Source organism: Tamandua tetradactyla, chromosome 20 (genome assembly GCF_023851605.1).
Source record: "Tamandua tetradactyla isolate mTamTet1 chromosome 20, mTamTet1.pri, whole genome shotgun sequence".
In the NCBI taxonomy this organism is placed as follows: Eukaryota; Metazoa; Chordata; class Mammalia; order Pilosa; family Myrmecophagidae; genus Tamandua; species Tamandua tetradactyla.
The window spans coordinates 49,531,012-49,552,333 of record NC_135346.1 but is presented as its reverse complement, the minus strand read 5'-3'; the positions used below and the strand labels follow the sequence as shown (position 1 = coordinate 49,552,333).

At 48.0% G+C, this 21,322-nt stretch overlaps 1 protein-coding gene across 1 annotated transcript in view; it reads right to left on the bottom strand.

Moving 5' to 3' along the window:
- The window catches only part of WWC1 (WW and C2 domain containing 1), a 164,372-nt gene extending 143,817 nt beyond the window's left edge, over positions 1-20,555 (bottom strand). Inside the window, exon 1 of the mRNA XM_077137600.1 lies at positions 20,239-20,555. Within this exon, the coding sequence (XP_076993715.1) occupies positions 20,239-20,357 (119 nt within the window). The 5' untranslated portion in view covers positions 20,358-20,555. The remainder of the gene's footprint in view (positions 1-20,238) is intronic.
- Positions 20,556-21,322: the final 767 nt, after the last annotated feature.

The following is a 21,322-nucleotide window of genomic DNA, read 5'->3' as shown; positions in this document are numbered from 1 at the left end:
AAAATGATTACAATGCAGTAAATGCATGTTAGAGGGATGCATGGATGAGTCCCCCCAAGAAGCTGGGACAAAGACAGTGGGGGAGGCTCGTGGGAAGAGGTGGCCCTTTAGCTGAAATTCTCTGGGTAAAGCAGCACAGAGAGGGAATATCAGGCAGGGGGCACACAGTTTCCGCAAAGGAAGGTGTGAGGCCAGTGGGTAAGATTAGCGAGAGGTTTTTCAAGTTTAAGGTGTAGTGAAATCATCTGGGTGGCCTATAAAAAAATGCAGATTCTGATCCAGCAGGTACAAGGTGGGGCCCAGGAATCTGCATTTTACAAGCCCCTGGTTGGGGCAGAGGAAGCTCCTAATGGAGACCATACCCTGTGAAATTCTTTGAAGAACTGGAAGGGGGGAAAATAAAGCTATTTATGGCTTTGATGGAATATTGGTTTATTTCCCTGGAACGTTTCCAAAGGGACTTCGGACAGCTCACTAATGACTCGTTCTTCAGTCATTTTGTACAGACTAACCAACCAACATCAAACAAGCTGGACACAAACCCAGAGAGGGGTGTCGGCAGCCCCGCGCGCTCTGGCAGACAGTCAGCGCAGACGAGGGGGCAGGGAGCGTTATCTCAGGAATGTGTTGGGGTAAGGTCCACACTGAAATGCTGTTCACAGGTGAACCGGGGCCTGGCGATTGTCCCTAATCTCCGATGGGAAAACCCTTCGGAATCCGGCCACTCCTTGCCAGCCCGTGCCAAGAGAAGGGAGGCGCTCCACGGGGCTTCTCTGCCTCTTACATTCCCTGCAGCCCTCGGCGGGCTCCTTGCCCCTCACCAGGGCACGGCCCTCTGCCACTCCAATGCAACCCCAGGCTCAGGCTGGCCCTGGCTCTGGGAAGGGTCTGTATGTAGGGAGCTGGTTTGCACACTTAAGCTTTGGCCAAAGACAAGAGTTTCTGCCAGCCCCCTGCGGCAGTACTTCTGCCTTTTTCAGAGTTAGATCCAGGGAGCCTGTAACTTAGATTGTTTGCACAAGCCCCTGCCTGGGAAGCATATCGGGATCCCAGTTCCTCCTCATCTTGCTCTTGCCACATTCTCTGAGGACTGGCATCCTATGATCTCTGCCCAGAGCCCACCAACCCCCTCCTCAGTAACTGCTGGAGCCCTCCTGTCCTACCCAGGTCCCCACCTTCTGGTGGCTGCAGACCACCTGGGTGTCACGTTCTGCCATCCTGGCTGGACTTCCTTCCAGGGCCTGAACCTGCTCTGGCCTTTGGCCTCTTACCCCCCCAAAGGTAAGGTAGGACCTTACCTTTTCTCAACAGGTGTGAAGGGTCCAACTGAGCCCTTTTCACGCCCCCTTCAATGCCTGATCCCATGTTGGTTCAAGGAACGAGCTGAGAAGTTCCATTCCCTATTTAGAGTTTATAATATAACTGGTTGTAAAAATCTACTGTTTACTTGATATCACAACTATGTGGTGTTTCCCAGATCAAAATTAGTAAGAGGCCCAATTAGCCACAGAAGAAGAAAAAAGGGGCTATGCAGGCAGAAGTTATGCTGAACTGTCAGTGCTACTCAACGTTAAGTGAGTGGTATGAATCCCTGGTTAATTTGTAAAATGCAGGTTCTGATTCCCAGGTACTGGAGTAGAACTTGAGATTCTGCAGGCGATGCTGATATGCCGGTCTGTGGACCCCACACTGGGGAGCAAGATGGTGTGGGCATACAGATGACTACCATGCCAGCTCTCAAGGGATGTGCAGAAGGTGGGTGGGAGGGGAAGGCAGGGCTCAGAAGAGGACTCTTGCTCAGACATCTTAATTGCCAGGTCATACTGATTGCCACGCGAATCTACAACAACATCCTCTGGAGTTTCTGAGAGAGCATAGACCCAGGGATGCCCATTGCTCATGACCTCTCCTGAGCAGGCAGCTGCTGTGGCTGGTACCACATAACCCCTGACCTCATCATGCTTTCCCATATCAGAGGAGTGCAGTGTAGGGCCTGTGCCGCAATCTTTCCAAATCAGCATCTCTCAAAATTTGAGTTTGGGGACACTGGGTTAGCAGTGGTTGCTGAGCTGCAGAGTTATGAGAGAGGCACTGGGGACCATCGGACCATTATGGGTCATGTGCAAGCAAATGCTATGATAGTGCAGTAACAGTTAACACTTCTGAGTACTTAGGATGAGCCGTATTCTCTGCTGAGTGCCTCACACAAGATAACCCAGGCTGTCATTCTCACAACTCTTCAAAGCAGGTGGCAGTTTAAGAACGTGAGCTCTGGAGCCAGACAGCCTGAGTCTGAATTCAGGTTATGCCACTCTCTGGCTGAGTGATCTTGGAAAAGTTACTTAGCCTTTCTGTGCCTTCATTTCCTCATCTATAAAATGGGGATAGTGATACTTCCTCCCTCAGAGGGTTGCTGTGATGATTAGCCAGATTAACAGAAAAAAACCGCTTGGAAAAATGCTTAGCATTCAATACAATTTTGGCTATTTCATTACTCTTGGTCTCATTTTTATAAAGCGAGGAAACAAAGACTCAGCGATTAAGCAGCTTGCTTAAGGCTACACAGTCAGTAAGGGGCAGATCCATAAAAGTGGGTCTCAAGGGACAGAAGCCATGATGGGTCAGCAGACAGAAGGGAAGGGAGGGAGGTTCAGGGAGACGCCGCTGCTGCCTCAGATCCCCTCAGCCAGCCTGGGGTCACTATTTCCTTCCTTGGATTCCTGGGAGCTCTCTGTAACCCCACTAGCCGCCCTGTTTTCGAGAACCACTATCCACAGGCTTTCGTTCCTTTTGACTAGAGGAGACCTGACTCAAAGTAGGTCTCTGCCAGCCAGCAGTGGGGAGGAAGATGAGGGATGAGAGAGGTCCCCAGAGAATAGGGCAGGTGGGGCTTCAGTGACCACAGGTGGGAAGGGGAGAGAGAGCCCAGGTGGGGTAGTGGCCAAGGTAGGGCAATTTGGGCACAGCCAAATTGGCCCCAGGTCGGCCAGAAGCCAGGGACCAGTGAAGAGAACACAGCAGCCGCAATAGCCAGCACCTACGACAGTGCTGGGGACCCTGCAAAGTATTTTGCATTGTTTATTTAATTTAATCCTTATAAAAACTGTATCGGGTGGGCTGGTTGTATAAAGAGTCATCCTTGTTTCTCAGGAAATCCACACTGAAGTGTTTCGTGGTAAAGACACATGAGGTCCCCAACTTCTTCTGAGGTACTTAAAAAAAAAATTACATATGCAGATGCAGTGAGAGAAGATAAGATACATCTAGGCAAAGGGCATAGGAAATTTCTTGTGCTATTTTTGCAACTTTCCTGTATGTCTGAAATTATATCAAAATGAAAAAGATACCAGAAAACTCATGGGAAATTTTCTTTAAAATACCCTTAAAAATAATATGAGGTAAATACTACTATTATCCCCATCTTTTAGAGGAGGGAAGGGAGACAGTGTGAGAGCTAGAAAATGAAGTCTGGAGTGTCAAGCTCAGAAGTGCGTCCCCTCAACACACCAGGGGCAGGAACTCGAGGATGCAGAGGCAGGAAGCCAGATGGGGTTATGCGAAACTAATCTGGAAGCAGGCCACCGGCTGGACAGCAGAGGGGAGAGGGCTCTCATTTGATCTCCATTTTCAACCAAATTAACCTCTGCGGGGAACAAACATAGCAAAGGAATGAGGAGTCAGAGTCTACAAAAGAAAGGGTGGCAGAATTTGGCAGCTAGAGGAGAAAGAAGAATCAAGATGGAAGTTTCTGGAAAGGGGGACCTCCTGGGGGAGAGAAACTGGGTAGCTAGGGATGAGGTGAGAGGGAGAGCTGCATTTCACTGTATGACTTCTTGACAGTGAGAAGTCTGAAGCGTGCGTATGTTTTAGTCATCACACTGGTCTCACGATAACGGCAGCAAAGGGAAGGGGCAAAGGGAATTCAGTTTTAGATTTGTTGTAATTTGCAGTTCTTGCCTGGAGACAGAAATGGTGTCCAGTAGGTAACTGGAAATGCGTACCTGTAGGGAAGGTGGGATGAAGGTTTAATGCCTGAGCTTTTCTGGATAAAATGACCCTAGTACAGGGAGAGGCTGCAACACTGTTTGATGCTACCAGGAGGTCAAGAGACATATCCCTCATCACACTTCTGGAATTTTGTTCAGAGGATGGGGGTGAGACGAGAGATGGAAGTTGCTGAAGCTTGAAAGAGGGATATGGAGGCAGTGGGTAAGTAACTACTATGGGGTCAGGGCATAACATTGCAAGACTAATTCTTCAAAAAGTGAATACCTGAACATGTAATAGACTGGTCAAAGGAAACCTGAATAAAGGCAGACTTTTTCTTTTTTTTAAGGTTTCCCCTGTTTATTCTATCTGATTGAATTAGCACCACCATTGTCTACAGGAAAGAGATTTTGTGATGTGACATTATTCATTAAAAATTTTTTTTTATTTATGATACATAACCACATACAAACACAAACATTCTTACCATATGATCATTCCATTATTGCTATATAACTAATAACTCACAATATCATCACAGTTGTATATTTATTATCATGATCATTTCTTAGAACATTTCCATCAGTTCAGAAAAACAAATAAAAAGAAAACAGAAAAAAAATTCATACATACCATACCCCTTACCCCCTCCTTTCATTGATCAACACCATTTCAATCTACTAAATTTAACATCTGTTCCCCCTATTATTAATTTATGTTCAAACCACATGGTTTACTCATCTGTCGATAAGGTAGATAAAAGGAGCATCAGACACAAGGTTTTCACAATCACACAGTCACATTGTGAAAGCTGTATCATTATACAATCATCTTCAAGAAACATGGCTACTGGAACACAGCTCTACACTTTCAGGCAGTTCCTTCCAGCCTCTCCATTACACCTTAACTAAACAAGTGATATCTATTTAATGCATAAGAATAACCTCCAGGATAACCTCTCGACTCTGTTTGGAATCTCTCAGCCATTGACACTTGTCTCATGTCACTCTTGCCCCTTTTGGTGGAGAAAGTTTTCTCAATCCCTTGATGCTGAGTTCCAGCTCATTGTAGGATTTCTGTCCCAGGGGCCAGGAAGGTTCACACCCCTGGAAGTCATGTCCCATGTAGAGAGGGGGAGGGCGGTGAGTTTACTTGTTGTGTTGGCTAGAGAGAGAGGCCACATCTGAGGAACAGAAGAGGTTCTCTTGGGGGTGACTCTTAGGCCTAATTTTAAGTAGGCTTAACCTATTCTTTGCAGGGTTAAGTTTCATATGAACAAATTCCAAGATTGGGGGCTTAGCCTATTGTAAAGGCAGACAATTTTTGATGAGCTAACCAAGAAGTAGGCAAGACTGTAGAGGAGGCTAAAAGGATGATTTTAGCGTGATTCGCAATTTTGGGCAAGTCTATTCCTTTGATCAGTGGTTCTCAAACCTAAGATTGTATCAGAACCACTTGGGGTTTCTTTTAACAATTGTTGAGTCTGGATTCCATTCCCAGAAATTCTGATTACACTAACTGGGCTGGGCCAAGGCACCTGCATTTGAGCCACTCTCTTTGGAGGATAAGATACAGGTAGTCAACAGATCACACTGCCTTGGGAACAAAGAGCTGCTAGACCAATGTCAAAAAAAAAACCCCAACAAAACAAAACACACAGGGTGTTGCCAGTAGAGTGCCATGAACTCCTAACTGGAATGAAGAAAAGCTGGTTGAAGGGGTAAGGAGGTGATTGCTTTAGATCATACCTGAAGTGAAAAGCAGACTCAGTTTTTCTGACTACAGACTTGGTAGCTTGACTCCTGGTGTCCCATTTACAATAAGTTATTTTTAAATACAGCATTCTCTTTATTTTCATCATCTGCTACTATTTTGTTTAGGTTTTTATTATTGGTGATCTCCACAAGGGATCATGTCTGTCTTTGTTCAGTGTTCTACCCCTTTTCTCGTACAGTTCCCACCGGTAACCAAACACACAAAGGCAATGACATTCTTTGATTTCAAGTCTGCCCAACTTGCAGCAGAAGTGGAAGGCAATGCACGCACTGCCATGGCCACTTCCTGCTCCGTGAAGCTCAGCCCTAGAGGACTCACTTGACTTCCAGTGCACCCAAAACAAACATCCGGAAGGATGTTGCACTGGGCAAAGCAAGAATGCTGCAGACCAAGCCCATGTGCTCCTCAGGCACCAGAATCAAAGGGGAACATGGTTCTTGCTAAACCTTTCATGCCAAAGTAATAAGGGATTGAGCTACCTTGAGCAGAACAGAGTTTCAAGCAGAGTGAAGCAAAGATGCTGGTCAGCACCACAGGGTAGGGGACTCTGGTCAAGGAAACGGATGCCTGGAGGGACTCTGAAGAACTGAATGCACTCAGGAAGTGAGCTCACTCACCCTGCTCACGGAGAGAAACACATCTGCTAAAATGGGAACAGAGGCGAGAGGCCTGGCTCTCCAGACAGATCTTGAGAGATGGAAGAAGTTGGTGCTGCAGGAACTTTATGAGTGGAAAGGTTGTGGACTAAATTGCATAGCTAATCCAGTATTGCTCTCCTAGACAGCCTAGCCTGACCTACAGGATGGCTGAATGGGAAAAGGCATGCATTTGGGGGCAGACAGACAGGGTTCACTTTCTAGCTCTGCCACGTAGCAGTTGTGTGACCTTGGGTAAGTTCTAAACTCCTCAAAGCCTCAGTTTCCCCATTGGAAGGATGGAGACGGTAAGAGTTCTTGCCATGCTATAATAATTAATTTTGATGATTCATTCAAAGCACATAACCCAGGGATTGGCACAACCTACAGTCTAAGTAAATGTTAGCTATCATTAGTTCTTTCTTCTCTTGGGGGAGGGTGCATGGTCCGGGAATGAATCCGGATTTCCCGCATGGATGATGATCATTCTACCACCGATATCATTAGTTCTTATCAATAAGCTATGACCTATTTGGGGAGCGCATCTGAATGAATGACAGTCAAGAGCAACCCCACCCTCGTGGAGGATGCAGAAGTGGGCATGAAATCCAGATCGGGCTCTGCTTAAGGCAGGCAGCCCCAGGCCTACAACCCTAAGTAGCTTAAACCAATTTATTTAAAAGCATTACTGCTGCATGGGGAGCTGAAAGATTTTTCACATTAAGGCAAAGATGAGTCCAAATCTCTCTGATACTTAACACATCAAGGAAAGAAAGAAGATGGGTATAAAAAAGGGGAAATTATCAAAGAGCAAGGCACCTAGCATCGCCCAAATATCCACTCCTCTGCCTCCTGTAACTACTTTTTTCCTTTTTAATGCTTCCTGAGTTATCTCAATTTTTCTAAGTAGAACTGTATAGATATCTCAAGTTCTAAAATGATGTCTGACACTCATATGGCACTTGTGCTGTTGACAAGGTGCTTTCACATTAATCTCTTTCAAACTTCACAAGCACTTGTGCGGAAGGCAGCTGAGCTGGATATTTACCTGTGAGAGCAGTGGTTCTAAAATCTGGCAGCACCCTCAAATCAACTGGGGATGTTTTAGAAATCCCGTACCCAGGCCAATTAAATCAGAACCTCTGGAGGTAGACCAAGCACTCCTCTAGTAATTCCATTGTGCAGCCCGATCTGAGAATCATTGGCTGTTTCTGATATCTTCCAGCTCCAAATGCACTCTATCACTCTCTCTTGTGGAAAGCAGATCAGAGATCAGTCCTGCCCATTTTCCTGCTAAGGAACCTAGGACTTAGGAAGGGCACGGGACTTGCTGCTAAGAGGAAGGGCCACAAATGATCCAAAACTCTGGGGAACACTCATTGCCAAGCTTAAGATTTTCCTACTGTGTGCAAGCCATTGAGTTATTCATTAACAAAGAATGGAGAAGATGTAAGAAATCCAGTGAGATGAGGGGGCGGGGCAGGCACAAGTAACCACATGGTTCTGATATAATAGGCCTTCTACTAAAACTGCACCCTTGAAGCTAGCAGATCCTGGTCATGGGGGATAGAGAAAGCTTTTCTAAACTTTACCCTGAGCTGAATCTTCATGCAAAGAAGCTGTCAGGTGATGGTGGAGGTCCAGCTTGACCATGAAAGGTTTGGGGATGATGCTAGCTCAGGCAGGGCATATTTGTGGAGGCTGAGGGAAGTTACAATGCACTTGCAGCAAAACTAGGGCAAAATGTCCAGAAACCAATTTGGACCATTTTAACTGGTTTGTGCTCAAAGGTTCTTCAAAACTGGTCAGTTTCTGCCATTCAGTCATTAACAGAATCTCTTTGGTTATCCCAGCTACAAACAAGAAGACAGGGGTTCCACAGGCTTGAGGGAGCAAGGCGTCATCTGGAAGGCATGCTAAAACACAGATCACTGCCACTTCTCCACCCCCAGTGTTTGTGATTCAGTAGGTCTGAGGGGAGACTCAGGAAATCTGTGTTTCTACTAAGTTCCCAGGAGAAGCTGATATGCTGATTCCAGGACCAAACTTTGGGACCACTGTAAGAAGGCAAAGACCCTGGAGGACTTAGTAAAGAGAATACTAAAGAGGCTGAAGGAAAACCCCAGTTCTCTGTTGGCTGCTGGCAAATGTCAGCAGTGGAAATAAACTGTTCAGGCTGATTTTGAAATTCTTTGAGCTGTTAAGATGCCGTGTAATATTCCTGAGTAGCAAAAGTCATTGTTTGCTGCGGGGTATCTATCATCTCAAATATGGTCAATTTTTTTCCAGGTTTTTTTCTGGCCAACTCAGAGGAAACAAGCTAGAAATAAAAAAGTCGAGTGTACCCCAAAAATAAGGTCCTCAAAATATGTGACTTGAGTAGTAACAATTTAAAAATAGGTAAAGCTATAAAAGGTGATGGGCAGGCTATAATTGTGCCCTTGAAGCTGTCCAACCAGTAGCACTAGAGTAATGAGATCTCTCATTTGCTTCTCACCAACCCTATGAGGTAGGTTCTAATTTACTCTCCTTTTACCAGTGAAGAAAGTGAGGTTCAGGAGGGTATAAGCAACTTGAACAAGACCATGGAACTAACAAGTGGCAGAGATGAGATTTAAAATCTAAGACACTGTTTTGCATTTGCTTGTAGAAACATAATCATCACTTTGAACCAGGTTACCTTTTTATTTGTACTTAAGATTCTGGTACTGACACTCCACAGGTTCAGTATAAAATGAAGTATTTTGTGTACACAATTGAAATGGACTGGAAACCACTGGTATATTCAGCGATGCAATTCTAAACTTGTAATGTATACGGCATGATGTATTTTTTTTTCTAACAGAATAAATCAACTGTCTATATTTTTCTCTTGATTAAAAAAATATCAAGTGGTGGTCAAGGAGAGCCAGCCAAGGATAATACTTCTTCAGTAGAAGAAGGGACTACTTCCCTTGCCCGCCTGCTCCCTGCACATCCTAGGACATGTCCTGTTTCCAGGGGTAATGAGCCCAAGGGACCCTTCCTTTGGAGAGAAGCGCTGAGAAACAGGGAGGAGTGTTTCCTCTGATGCTCTCATGGCCATGGATATGGACATGCAAATGCAAAGAGAAGCCCCTTCTAGCCTCTGGAAGCCCCTCAGACCTCCTGCTCCCTTGCTTTATTTTTTTTTACAATCATACAGTCACATTGTAAAAGCTAAATAATTATAGTCTTCTTTAAGAATCAGGGCTACTGGAAAACAGTTCAACAGTTTCAGGTATTTCCCTCTAGTCACTCCAATGCACCATAAACTGAAAAGGGATATCTATATAATGCATAAGAATAACCTTGAGAACCTCTCAGCTCTCTTTGAAGTCCATCAGACACCGAAACTTCATTTTGTCTCATTTCTCTCTTCTCCCTCTTGGTCAAGAAGGCTTTCTCACTTCCATGTTGCCAGGTCCTGGCTCATCCCTGGGAGTCATGTCCAATGTTGTCAGGGAGATTCATACCTCTGGGAGTCACGTTTCACATAGGGTGAGGGCAGTGAGTTCACCTGCCAAGTTGGCTTAGACAGAGAAGCCACATCTGAGCAACAAAAGAGACTCTTAGGCATAATTATAGTAGGCTTAGCTTCTTCTTTGCAGGAATAAGCTTCAGAGGGGTAAGCCCCAAGATTGAGGGCTCAGCCTACTGAATTGATTGTCCCCACTGCTTGTAAGAATATCAGGAATTCCCCAGATAGGGAAGTTGACTATTTCCTCCTTTTCCCCAAGTCCCTCCAGGGGACTCTGCAAATACTTCTCTATTCTCTGCCTAAATTACTCTGGGATATATCAGGGCATCTCAAACCTATACAAACCAACAAGATCTCATGCCCTATTCAAGATTCCATGTATTTATGGTGTTCAAGTAAACTGACTATACAAGTTAAATTAGATAATGTCTCCTGCTTCCTTGTGCTTTATTTCACAATGGACCAGGAAAACCCTACAGATTTTGCCACCACTCAGGCTTTGGGTCAGCAAAAAACAAACAAACAAAAAAACTAGAACAATGATATGCTTATGACAATAATGATGCAGGTAAACAGTGCTTTCTCATGAAACCATTTCCCTTCACTCTCTGCGCCTAACAAGGAGAAGCGGGTCACCTCACCTGTTCTCTTTGGCGTCCTCACCTGTACCACAGGGAGAACACAGCACCCCTCTGAAGTCACTGTGAGGACCCTGTGAGTGAGCATATCAGTGGTTCTCAAAGTAGGGTCTGGGACCAGCAGCTTCAACAGCACCTGGGAACTTGCGAGAAGAGCAAATTCTCCAGCCAGTGGGGCCCAGCCATCCCCTGTTAACAAGTCCTTTTGGGTGGTTCACTGCTTCCTCTAGCTTCACAACTGCTGCTCTAGAATGCAAGCTCCATGAGGACCTGCATTTTTGTTGGCTTAACTGTTGCTGAATTCCAAGGGCCAGGAACAACGCCTGGTGCATAAGAGGCCCTCGATAAATACTTGTTCAATTATCAAATGAATCTATGAGGTGGAGACTTGGTTTTGTCTTATCTGTTGCATTCCCGTCACTCAGATCAGTGCCCAGATTCTCACGGCAGGCCCTGGGTGACACTTTGTTGAAGGCACAGAGATCTCCTGGCTGCAAATCGAGGTTCCCTACCAACAGGTGTCCCAGATGAGTCCATCCCTGCATCTTCCTAAGAAGGGTAAGAAAAGTCGAGGAAACCAACCTCCCCATCTTAATACAAATCTATCTTTAACTGTTTGCTCACCTCTCTCACCTGTGTGAGTGTACACCCTCTTGCAGCAAGGGACTTTGCTCTGACCTCGGCACCGGGAAAGCAGGTTGACATACAGCAGGCATCCAATAAATACCTGTTGAATGAAGGGTCAACCCCTGGCTGGCTGGAATGTGATAAGTGCCCATGCTTTTCTGCACCATCTTTGTGCTGAAAATCAGCCAGGTTCTCAAACAGTGCCAGGGAGAAGACCGAGTGAAGAGACATGGCATCTATGCAGTTACAAATTAATTTCAGAGACCTCCAGTTTCTGCTTCAGCCTTTTTAGCTCCGCCGTGACAACAGCAATTCATTACCTGCTTCACAGACAGCCCCGGTGCCAGCTCACTGGCAAGAGTCACTTCACTCCAGAAATTCCAAAGAAGGGTTTGCCTCAGATAAGGCCAGGGGGAGAAAGTTTATTGATTTATTTATGTAACGACTGACGCCAAGGTGGTTTGCCAGCCCCAGCACATCAGAAAGAGACTTGCGTTGGCAAAGAAGAAACCAGGGTTCTAGTTCCCCTAAAAATGCACAGGAGGGTAAGTTAGCCTAAATAACAGCAGCTCCCATTTGAGAGCCTGGTACATGTGAGGCACGGTGCAAACACTTTACGTGGCTGATGTCATTCCATCTCACCACTGCCCACGGGGGAACAAAGGTTCTACTCTCGTCCTTGCTCTACAGCTGAGGAGAAGGAACTCGTTCAAGGTTACTTGTTCTTTGTGAGTGACAGAGCTGGGACTTGAGTTTGGTGTCCTTGGAAGACCTTTAGGAAAGTCTTATCTACTGCAGGGGATGGTGTGGTGTACCAAGCAATGTTTGGCTGGAACCACACAAACATTTTTCTCCAATGAGAACGAGAGTCATAGGCAGATAGGCCTTTCTGTTTATTTCTTGGTCGTTAAAAGGCCCTTTTCCCTTCGCTCTCTCTTTCTCTCCTGCTTTTCTCCCTCCAAATTTGGTGAAGGAGAGTAGATTGGTGGAAAGAGCAAGATTTTGAAATCGGACAAACCTAGATTCAGATTCCAACTCTCTCTCCTGTATGGCCTTGATTTAACCTCATCACATGACCTTTTTTAGCTTCACTGACCCCCCTTCCTCCTTGCAGAATGACAGAAAAACATAATAAACACAGTGCTTGGCCCATTACGGATACTCAATAAAAATCATTAAAGATAACTACCATCATCATCATCAGTTATTGTACTCGTTGTGAATGATACGGAGACAAATAATGCACTCATAAGAAATTACTAGAGTACACGGTGAAATGCTAACCGAGTCCTAACTATCCAAGGAAACCACAACAGATGCAGGACCACAAGCGTCCCAGGGTATTCTCATCCAAGCAGCCACCTGAGGTCCGGATCTCGGTATTTTATCCTTCCTGGGCAGGTAACGGGCAAGGAACAGGCAGGGGATCCGAAGGGCTGCCCGGGACAAATCAAACAAATAACGGCCAGGGGGCTGGGAGGAAGCCAGGTGGGGAGAGAGGGATGTTTGGGGACCCAACCAACCCCCGCAACAGTAGGCAGCCGCCCGGGGAAAGTCAGCAGCTGCGGCTGGCCTGCTGGTGTTCTCACTGCCAGGGAATGATGAATGGGGCAAGGGAAGAAAAGAAGCCAACAAAGTTGTCCCTAATCTTGATGCAGCTTTCTTTTTTTTTTTTTTTTTTTTTTTCTGGCTGACCGTGGAGTGAGAACTTAAGCCTCCATCTCTTTTCTTTGGCAGACATTTGAAACGGAAAGCTCCCATTTCTTCCCAACGGTGAGATGTCACAGGTAGAAGCAGTGAGGCTGCAATTTGGGGTGGGGAGGGGATATGACACACCACACTTCTCTTTTTTTTACCCCTCCTCCCCACTCTCCCTACTCCACCCCCTTTTCTCTGTCCAGCACACTCTTTATAGGATGCTCTCTCTACATTACAGCAGAGAATGCATGTGCACTCCCCTTCCCTCTCCATTATATCGGCAAGAGGTTTTCTGCTCAGGAGCCAGAGGCATAATGGCCTGCTGGTGAAGGTTAAATAACAAAAACGCCACTGTATCTACTTTCTCGGTTTTCCCTCCTTTTTTCTCACTCTGAAACAGGGATTCGAGGCAGCTGAGACACACACTCGCTGGCGGCTGCAGGCAGAGCCTTCCCCTGCCTGCCTAAGGGTGTGTGGCCGCCTGGTTCTCTCTGCACGGCTGGCCGGCAGAGTCAGATACATTTTTCACACACACTCAACCCAGATGCAGCCCTCAGCCTCGTCCCCGTGGAAGGGCGGCCTCCAGCAAGTAGCTAGGAGACGGTGGCAAGGATGCCACCCCAGTCACTTCCCCAAATGGAGTGGATTCCTGTGCTTTAGGATCCGCTGGTTTCCAATCCTCATCACCTGAATGAAGCCAGGTACAGACACAGCCACGTGCCACCAAAGTGACCAAGTCTCCCTCCATCTGCAGAGCTCAGTAGCAACACCCAGCCACTCTGACATCTGCTTACTCCAGCCTTATATCTCCTTACGTGCACCTGAGATTAGAGTTCCAACTTTCCCAGTAACTAAGGCAACCCGATTTTCTTCTCTCCAAAAGGGCAGTGTTTCTCTCATGGCTACCTGGGGTCCCAAGGGGTTGTTAAATCAGGTCAGTCTGGCGAGGCCCTCTCTCTGGAGGGGGAGGGGTGGTGACAGAAAGTAGCTGCCTTGGCTACCGAGTCTCCGGCTGCTGGAAGCATTCACCCAAGTGACTCGGAAGTGACTTTGAGCTCTATACACACTGCATCCTTCAAAGAGTTCTTCTGCCTCCATCTTTGCTCTTTCTTCTCCAGAGCTCTGGAGAGCTGGCTGCTTCCAGAAGGTAAAGTGCTTGTGCCAAACAGTCTCCTGAGCCGCCATAAGCATCCCACCGGCTTCTCTGATCAAGGCTCCCCAGAAACATCTCTCGCCAAGATCAGGTTTGCACCATCTTAGGAATAAATGGCAACTCTCAAGACAATTTGTCAACACAGCACCCTGGGGCCCTGAAATGGATCAATGAGTCAGGGTAGAGCCAGACCAGGCTATAGTTCATGAATCGTTGTTCATACAACTGTAGACTCAAGAGTCAGGCTACTTGGGTTCCAATCTTGGGTGCATCAATTTCCAGTAACCTAAGGTAAATTACTTAACTCTTCTAAGTCTCAGGGTCCTCATGTGAATATGAAGATAATAGTACTTAGCTCATCCGGTTGTTGAGAGGATTTAAAATGCTTATTAGCCCAGTGCACAGCATAAAGTAAATACTCACTGTTAGCACGTTATTATTTTATTCGTTCATGGGTTCCCAAAGTTTCTCATTTCTTCCTGTTATCTATATTAGGGCTTTTAAACCTTATTTCTCTCAATAACTGACACAAGATGTTCCCATGCATGGCAGACTACCATGATGTTTGTAGATCTTAAAATCAAACGTTAGGAGGTGAAGAAAAGCGCTCTAAATCATTTGTAAAGGCCATATCTATAGGTATTCATGAATGCCTAAGAACAGAATTATAGAGAATAGAGGCTATAGGATAAATTCCCTGGCAGGCTGGTTATGACCCCAACAGCAGAGAGCACGTGGGAATGTAGACTGGTGGAAAGTACATTCTTACGACCATAACCTTAAATCCATTTTAACTGAATATGAAAATAGTAATTCATTTGCCATCTTTGGTTTTTTTTAACTGTTCAATGTATATATAACAAATGCCTATGATATTTTCAACAAATGCTCACAAATGACTATGCAGTTGAAGGGATTATGAAGAATTACTCAGTCACAAGTATAAAACATGCCCAAATCATTACCACTGATGAAAAGAACCTGGATTAGATTTTGAGGGAGAAGGTTACATATGAGTAAGAGGAAAGGAGGCTTGCAATAGCCTCAGGGTTGACTTCTGCTGTGCGACCTTGGGCAAGTCACTTGTCTCAGAGTCTCAGAAGCATCAGTGAAATGAAAGAGCTGGGTATAACCAGGAAGGCCCATTGCAGCTTTAAATTGCTACAGAGTCAGGCAGGCAACTGGCCTCCACTTAGTTTAGGTATTTTGCTGATACTTTCTGGCAAAAGCCAAAGGAAATGATGTTCCTGTGTGCCTCCTGCCAGTCAGGCTCTGGGCTGGGAGTCCTACTTGTTTTAGCTTATTCAACAGCCTTCACAACTCCCTCGATGTTTCGTGTGCATCTCCTGTTCTACGGAAGACAAAAGGAAGGTTCAGAGAAAATACGTAGCTTGTCAAGGTCACTGAGGTAGCAAATGAGCAGATCCAAGATTCCAGGATTCCAAGACTCACCTTCCTTACCTTATCCACATTTCTTCTCTAGCTAAGCCTGACTTGCCCACACTAGAATGGTCACAGGTAAGTGAAATAAATGCCTGTCCCAGCTCCATTTCCCACAGCCAAGTTCCGTAGGCAGTGGAGCAGAGGTCGTGATGCAGCAATTAATTCAGCAGCATGCTGAACAGCGTATGTCTCAGCGCCACAAAAGCTGAGTGATTTTCACCAAACTCAGCTTCCCCAAGTCTTGGGTCTGTAGGCAGCTAATTTTACCTAGTCCCAGGATTGTTGTGAGGGTTTAAAGAAATAATCCATGTAAAGCTCTCAGCAGACCACATGGATATAGTAAATGCTCAATCGCTATTCCCACCCAGCTAAATAGGCATACATATAAGTGAGGACGGCCAGCTTCCAAGTTAAACTCTGGCAGGAGTTATGGACCTGGGGTTCATGAGCCACCTGAAATTATTTGCAAAAAAAAAAAAAAAAAAAACTGTTTGCATTCTTCTCTGGGGAGAGTCCTGAACTTCTGTTAGATTCTGATAAGGATCTACAAGTAGAACTGTGACTACTATAGAGCCAACTTCCTACAATATAAATTATTTCTAAAATAAAAGGACTAGCAAAAGTGCCTTCTCTACTCATGAGAGAAGTTTCTGGGTCCTCTCAAAATGGCCTCTAAGGCAATGTGAGCCTCCAGGGCTTGTGTCAAGGTCCTAGACACTGCCCAGAGTTCCCTGCTGGTTCTTGGAAGAAGATCTGAACACAAACCCCAAAATGAGCAGGAATCAGGCTTCAGGAACCTTCTCTGGCAGGGCCACTTCCAATGATCCATTCTTCCTCAGAGGAGAGTCTATTTGTTTTTGCATACCACTCAGTTAAATACACATGAAACACCGGTGCTTTGCTGGGCACTCCCAGAAGCACCTGGAGTTATTCTGCAGAAGAAGCACGGCTCCAAGGAGCTATGCAGGCCTGAGTCACGGCACCTGATTCCCTAAGGACCCGGCACCTTCCAGGATTGGCCTCTACCTCAGTTAAGGGCTGTGTTGCCGCCTTTGGCCCAGTGGGCAGGGCCCAAGCTGCCCACTGGACTTTCTCTGGTTGTTGGGGCAACTGTCCTCAGGAATTTCGGCCTCCCAGTTTTCCCCTCAGTGAGAAGGGGAGAGAGTTGGCAAGGCAGGCTGCCTGGCAGCTCTTCCAACCCCTTTGGTGAAAGGGAAGCTGAAAACTAGATTCCCTACCCCCAGCAGCCTCTGTGCGGGACAGCACACAGAACAGCTCAACCCCAGAGGGAGGAATGTGCCAAGACATTCTTTAGGGTTGGTAACCGGAGATGCTATTTTGTCCTCGGTGGCTAAGAAATCACTTTTCTCATTGAACAACCATTTGACTTGTTTTAAAATTCAGGGGAGCAGGTGGTGATCTCCTCGATGCAGGTAAGGAATAAGCCAAGGCAAATACACACACACTTGATGAGTGGAATGTTTTCTAAAGTTGTTTTTAATTTCACAGCATTAACTAGCCCCAGAGATGTAATTGTCTCAGCTGAATTTAACCCTGACCCCCACCCCCACCCCCCGAAAAAGCTTGGTTACTTTTAGCTTTGTTAAATTTCTTCCCCCTCTTCCTCCTCACAGCCCAATCCTTCTCCCTCTACCCTGTCATGGAGTCAGGAGGGGTAAGACAAGGCAGAGGGGTCAGATATATCTGAGAACAGGCAGGGCCATTAGAGCCCACCCGTCTGACCAGTACCCTTCCCGAGCCACGGGGATCATGTCTCTCCCCACACTTTCAAAGCTGCACAATCACTACAGTGACCTCCAGGGTCCACCTCAGAGACCACCAGGACCCCAGGTCAAAGGCCCCGAGTCAGCCCAGTGTGGGCAGAATGATCGGGAGGTCAACTGAAGCAGACCGAGTAGCAAAGTCAACAGCTCAATGCCAGTATGTCTCTAACGTTCCCCAAAGCTGGCCAATCCACCTACAGCCAAGACTGACCAGGCCTGGGGCTGGGGCCTTAGGTAGCCTATTTTTTTTATCCAACTAAAATATAATGATTCTGTTCTGGGGATTTTCCCACTGTGTTTTTAAGGTTACCTTCCATTTATGACAATCGATACCACCAGTTTTCCATTTGTGAAAGTGGTACAAAAATTTTAAGTGGGAGTTGATTTATTAAATCAAGAGGCTACTCTGGAGGCTACTCTCACACAAGCTTCAGCTCAACATCACCATTTATCATGGTTTGCCAAACCCCAACCAAAGCCATTTCTGCCCACCCTAAAGGTTCCATGCACTAGGATTACTTTCCAGAAACCTACAACCTGCAGATGGGTTCCTAGGCCAGGGAAATCCTGAAACCCAGAGGGGCCAGCCTCTCCAAGAACATCAACTAGTTCCATCCCCCGATATATTCCATATTATCAAAAGCCCTTTCCAATATATAAAAGTTAGAATGGGCACAGCCCCCCAAATACCCCTAAAAATTGGAGAAAGATCAAAGGAGATGGTGGAGTTATAACAAGAGAAGACAGGATTTAACAAATGACTATGACTGCTGAATCATTATATTGATATTTCTTTTAATCTCCAGTGTCTTGGAGCAACTAGAAGAAAAAACTGAAAATTGTGGAAACTGTAACCCTACCAAACTCTGAAATCTGTTCTATAACTAATTGTTGCAGCGTACTTTGAAATTTATTGCTTTTTTGCATATATGTTATTTTTCACAACATTTTTTAAGAGGGTTGATTTAATGTCCAATATTACGTAAATGACAGCACAGGTGGTATGTGGACATAGCCACACATCAGGAAGGTGGTCCACATATTACTAAAATTTGGGAAGTTGTGGTGTAGCCAAGTCAGTTCTCCAGAGAAGCTGCACACTTGCCCTCTTCAAAGGGAAAAGAACTACCATTGTTTGAAAAGCTTCCCGTGGCTCTGTCATCTCAGAGCCCGAGGTGTCACTAGTTGTCCACCCCAGGGAGACCAGCAGTCCTGGGCACGGGGCTGTTTTCCAGCTGCTGACAGTGCGCCTGCCTCAATTAGTGGCAGGGACCTCGGTTGGAGGAGGACAGGTAAACCTGAATTATGTCTGTTCAAGGAGAAGGCAAGGAGAAACGGGCAGGGGCAGAGCTGACTGCCCAGTTCACCAACACAGTAATGGACAGCTGACCCTGTTGGGACAGGGAAGAAGAGTGTGCCAGGATGACACTTTACGAGGTTGGAACTTCAGAACTGGTAAAGAACTTGGTGTACGCAGAAGGAGTGGAAAGATCAACGGAAGAGCAAATCATACCTCTGGGGCTAAAAATTTCTCTTATAATTGAAAATTGAGAGTTGGGCTCTGATCGCTTAGGTCCCTTTCAGCTCCTAAGCTTCCCACTCTCATTCCTTCCCTTCCAAGCAAACCATTAATTGGGAAATTGAGGCTCAGAGGTTAAAGCAACTTGCCCAAGGGCCTCTCTTTAGCGAATTTCTCTCCCAGGTTACATTAATGAGACAGTCATCATGATGCTGAGCACAGAGCAGGCATCCAGTAGCTGCTGAGTGAATGAATGAACTATGTGCTTATAGAGGCTACTGGGAGTCTCAACTCACATTTTCTTTCAGCTGCTTTTTTTTTTTTTTAACCCAATATCTTGCTAAACATCACATCCTGGACTTCTGAGGCCTTTATCCTAAACCCATAAAATGAAGGGTCCCAAAAATTCAGTTCAGTTGTTTTGCAGGCACCTGACCAACAAGGTCACACCGACCAAGTGAAAGTTACCCACTCCTGAGACACTCTGAACTCTCCACAACAGAAGGGTCCCAGCGGGTGGTTTTTCCACTCGCTCCCTCCAGGACACTCATGGGGTTGAGGGAGGGGGGCAGTGAAATGAAACAGCTAGCAGACAAAATCAGGAGAAAGTCTGGAGAGCTAAGAGCCACACTGAGCCATCTCAGACTCCATCTGCCTCAGCAAAGAAAGAAAGAAAAAAAAAAAAAAAATCCCGTGCTACAGCCGGCCCGGTGGCCATCAAGGTCAGGGCGAGCTGCTGCAGGGCAGAGGAGGCACGGTCCCCATGGGGAAGAAGGCCAGGAGAAAGGTGATGGGCAGGGCTTTACGGGAGGCCTCTCACCTCCATCAACATCCTAACAGCTTCCAAGTTGCTGTGAAATTCCTGGAGAACCAGTCTCTTTAATCTGCCCTCCCCCGCTCCTTCCTTCCCCTCCCACCCTCCGCCTGCCTTCAGGACCCCCCCTGGCTGCTCCCGGGTTCTTCTCAGGAGCCTTCCCGGCACCTGCCAAAAAACATACTCCTGGCTGCCTTCCCCTCTGAGTGCCCTTCTCCAGCAGTCGCCCACTGAATCCCGCGTCCCTACCACCCCCTCTAAACCAGATGCTTCCCCCCCCCCCCCACGGTGGGGAAAGCCTCCCCGGGAAGCCCCAGCTTCACCGGGTTAGGTCGCTCCTCCCGCCCCCGCCCAACCTCTCTTACTAAAGGGGGCGAGGGGCGGGGCTAGAGCTTAAGGTCAAAACTCTGGGTAGGTGTCGGCAGGGGCCTAAGTCCTCCATCTGGGGATGGCGGGGCGGGCAGCCAGGACCCGCTCAGTGGCCGTCTCCTCCTCCCAGCAGCCCGCCCGGGCACGGGCAGCGCTCCTGGAGGGGGCAGGGGGCCAAGTGAAGAAGGGGCAAGAGGCACGCCGAGCTTCCCCGATTGCCGGCTCTGGACGGATTCTGCGACTCCCCCGCCGGCGTCCCCGGGCTGGGGGCGTGGGGGAGCCTCCCCGGGTCCTACCTGTCCCGCGGGTCGATCCAGCTGGTGGTGCGGTTCGTGTGATCTATGTAGTAGACCTTGCCGTCGAAGTCGCGCGCCTCCTCCCAGCCCTCCGGCAGGGGCAGCTCCGGCCGGGGCATCTTCCCGAGCGCGGCCCGCGCTCCCCCATGCAGCTCCCGGCCGCCGCAGGGGTCCCCGGATCAGCAGCTCCGGCTGGCCGCTGGAGGTCCCGGCGGCCGCCGAGGCACCATGATCGGGGCGGGGGGTCGGGGTGGGCGCCCGCGGACTGGGGAGCCCTAGTGGGGGCGAGGCGGAGTGGCGCCGCTGTCCATGCAGCCCTGCGGCCCCGGCCCGGCACCGCCCGCTCCCGCCGCCGCCGGCCTCTCACGCTGCCATGTGCGCCCGCAGCGGCGCGGTGCGGCTCGGGTGCGCGCCCAGCCCGCCCGGCACCGCGAGCCCAGCGCAGGGGCCGCCCGCCTTCCTCCGCCGCGCGGCGCGCCGCGCTCTCCACGCCGCCGCCTCCCCCTCCTCCTCCTCCTCCTCCTCCCGCGAGCCGGGTGTGCTCCCCCCTCCTCTCCGCTCGGCCTTCTGCGCTCGCTGGCTTTGCGACTTCTGCCTCCGCCAGGTGCGACCCGGACGGTGCAGGTAACCACGCTGCCCCGGAAACGGGAGGCGGAGCACCGGCCGCCTGGGTTCCCGGGTCCCCTCCCCGCGCCCGGCGCTGCAAGGGCGGGTCCTAGAGCCTAGCACGCGCCCCCTCGTGGGGCAGTCGGAACCGCCGGCTACCTCTCCCCTCCCCTGCCCCTGCCAGGGGAAAAGGACACCGCCCCTTACCTGTTTCCCGGACCCACACTCTGGCGTCCCAGGAGGCTAGGGCGCGAGCCGCTCTGCCTGCGCTGCTCGGCGCTCCTGCCTCTCTCCTCCGTGAGTGGCCAGGCCCTTGACACAGGTGGCTCCAAATCTCACAACTCCTAGCTTCTCTATTATGTAGAACAGGAGTCAGGCAAGAAGTGGTTAAATGGAAACATTCTTGCAAATCAGGGAGCATAAGTTTTCCAGGATCTCTGTTCCCTTCCCCCAACACATGTGCCATCTGTCTCTCCCT